This window comes from Oncorhynchus mykiss, chromosome 30, assembly GCF_057628025.1.
Source record: "Oncorhynchus mykiss isolate SJ-2025 chromosome 30, ASM5762802v1, whole genome shotgun sequence".
Taxonomy (NCBI): domain Eukaryota; kingdom Metazoa; phylum Chordata; class Actinopteri; order Salmoniformes; family Salmonidae; genus Oncorhynchus; species Oncorhynchus mykiss.
This window is the reverse complement of record NC_143051.1, coordinates 25,050,001-25,052,977: the sequence shown is the minus strand read 5'-3', so window position 1 is coordinate 25,052,977 and position 2,977 is coordinate 25,050,001. Positions and strand designations below refer to the sequence as shown.

General features: G+C 54.7%; 1 protein-coding gene across 1 annotated transcript in view; it reads right to left on the bottom strand.

The window, feature by feature from the left end:
- Positions 1-1,022: 1,022 nt before the first annotated feature.
- LOC110488167 (forkhead box protein O3-like) overlaps positions 1,023-2,977 on the bottom strand; it is a 60,246-nt gene continuing 58,291 nt past the window's right edge. Inside the window, exon 2 of the mRNA XM_021560256.3 lies at positions 1,023-2,977. This exon is cut by the window's right edge and continues 501 nt beyond it. Within this exon, the coding sequence (XP_021415931.1) occupies positions 1,628-2,977 (1,350 nt within the window). The 3' untranslated portion in view covers positions 1,023-1,627.

Sequence of the window (2,977 nt, the reverse complement as noted above, 5' to 3'; positions counted from 1 at the left end):
GGCAGGGAGGCAGGGAGGATGGGAGGCAGGGAGGATGGGAGGCAGGGAGGCAGGGAGGCAGAGAGGATGGGAGGCAGGGAGGCAGAGAGGATGGGAGGATGGGAGGCAGGGAGGATGGGAGAAAGGGAGGATGGGAAGCAGGGAGGCAGGGAGGATGGGAGGCAGGGAGGAAGGGATACAGGGAGGATAGGACCTGATCACTCCTTATTTCATTATGGGGAAAGCTACATAAATCCACCAAATGGAGAGGAAGAGGCACAGAGGGAATATTAGCATTTCTTCTTTCCTCCCTCATCCCTCCATCTCTCCCTCCTCCGCTATTTAGCGCACAGTGACCTTAATCATCACTTTGGCCAAAACACATTAAGCCTTGACAAAGTCTGTCCGGAGGTGAATGGTGAATGGTGAGAGAGAGAGAGAGAGAGAGAGAGTGTGTGTGTGTGTGTGTGTGTGTGTGTGTGTGTGTGTGTGTGTGTGTGTGTGTGTGTGTGTGTGTGTGTGTGTGTGTGCGTGCGTGTGCGTGTGCGTGTGCGTGTGCGTGTGTGTGTGTGTGTGTGTGTGTGTCCGGATGGAGGTGAATGGGAGGGGGGAGCAACACATTAAATTTGCAATAGTGATGCATCACCATCACATTACTCCAACAGATTAAAGAGGAGATCGTTCACTTAACTAGTTGGTGATGAAGGCTGTCTGATGGATGGCTGTCCTCCTGGACCACACTGGGGCACACAACAACCAACCAACCTTATCCTCAATCTATCCTCCATTCATCCTCTTTTCCTCCATCTATCTATTGTGGGTGACACCACCAGGGAGATGGAGAACTCCTGACCTCAATCCATCCCTCCATCCCTCTATCCCTGCCTCTTTTCATCCCTCCATCATTGAGGAAGGAGAATTTGCACTGACCCTGGTGCAGCCAACCCCCTCTTCCTACCCTGCATCCATCCCTCCTTCCATCCACCCGACCTCCCTACTTTCCAACCAGTATGCAAAACATTCTGAAAAGCACCCGCATCTCAACCTGCTGAACCCATTTATTTATGCAGTTGTTTGATCCTGTTCTCAAGTAAGATACCGTCTCTCTCGTTTTTATAAGAAGAGATGGATAATAAAGGGGTTTGCATAAATTCAACTTAAGCCAACAGAGACTGACTTTCCCCTGGTCTTTGTTATACTGCATCTGTTTTGAAAGCAACGGATGTAAAGTGCTTGAGAGCTTATGGATGGCCAAGAAATGATTGATAAAGTAGAGCAGACAAACTGAAGGACATGAACCAGGGGGATAGCACAGAGCTGGGAGGGTGCTGTGGCACCACTAGAGTGTAGAAGGAATGAGAAAGAGAACACAGAGAGGGGGAGAGAAAGGGATAGAATGAACAAAGAGAGAGGAAGAGAAAGAATGAGAGAACATAGATTGTACAGTTAAAGGGACCCTCAGGAAACAACATGACAAGACACATTCAGTTATTTTGTCTTGGAGCATTAAGCATCACAGTCAATCAGTCAGTCCAAGGGTACGCTCCGACCCTGATCCCTAACCTCTGACCTCTGCAGCTCGGCCTTGTGGGTAAAAGCCTTTCTGCTGTGTCCTGATTGGTCCTTGGGCTTCCCTGACCAATCACCTTCACCCAGGCACCCAGTTCTGGCTGTGATGTCCCTGCGGCGCTCCGGCGAAAGCGGCTATGCTCATGCCCATGCCCACTCCTTGAGACAGGGAGCCGTCAAAGTTGAAGTCCATCCCCATCCCCTCTGTGTCCATGAAGTCATGGAGGTGGATGGACTCCACGTCACAGTCTAGGCTGCTGGGGAGAATGTCTACGTTTACATCCAGGTCTGGAGCCATGCGGCTGGGGTGGTGAGTGCTGTGGTGGGGGTGGCCCTGGTAGTTCTGGGTGGGGTGGAGGGTGTGGTGGTAGTAGCCATGCCAGGAGTCAGTCATAGTTATACCCTGGTGGTAGGTGGTACCGGGGTAGGGCTGGTGGCGAGGGTGGGGGTGAGGTGCCGGGGCGGAGGCCAGGCGGAGGCAGGGGTCCTGGGGTATGTCGAGAACAGAGGCAGGGTTGGGGGGAATGGACGAGGGGTTGGGGGTGGGGAGGTGGGGGGCGAGGGGGCCATAGTGGCTAGGAGTTGGGGTGGGGGTTTTGAGGCTGTAGGGCTGCAGGATGTCTGTGTTGACTCTGGGAGAAAGAGCCTGGAGGGCTGGAGGTCTGGGTCCACCCTGGAGGTGACCGTGGAGGTGACCCTGGTTGGACTGGTGAGTGTGGTCATGGCTTGTGTTCAGTTTGTGGTTGTGACTCTGGTTGTAGTCAGTGGCCGGGCTGAGGTGTTGTTTGTGGCTATGGTTATAGTCCAGGTTGGGTTGTCCATGATTGTGGAGGCCATTCTGAAGATGACCGCTGGGGTTCTGGTCATGAACTGAGCCGTGACCATTGTGTGGGCCTGAATTGTGTCCATGCTCGTGGTTATTATGATTATGGTTGCTATGGCTATGATTATGGCTGCTGCGACTCTGATTGTGGCTGTGAACCCCGTTGGTTACCTGGGTCAGCAGCGTGTGTGACTCCCCTCCTTGCCCTCCCAGTGTGACCATGTCCTTACTGCAGTACTGAGGACCTCCAGGCCCTCCGGTCAGCAGGCTCTGCAGTGCATTGTTCTCTGAGTAGGCCCTCAGGGGGCGCTGGAAGCTGGCTCGCTTGTTCTCCTGAATGGTCTGCATGGGCATGGGGGCATGGAGCTGCAGCATGCCCAGGGGCGGCTGCCCGTAGACGGGGCCGCAGTAGGAGCCTTCCCCCTTGGGGCCGGTGCCGTAGGGGCTGGGGTAGCCATTACGAGGCTGGGTTTGTCGGTGGTTCTGGGGGTGGGGGTAGCCCTCTTCCAGGCTGATAGCCCCAGTCAGGTCAGTGAGTTGGGGCAGCTCCAAGGAGGTTCCTGGGCAGTGCCCCCCAGTGCCCAGGGCAGGGGAGCGAGTTGCGGT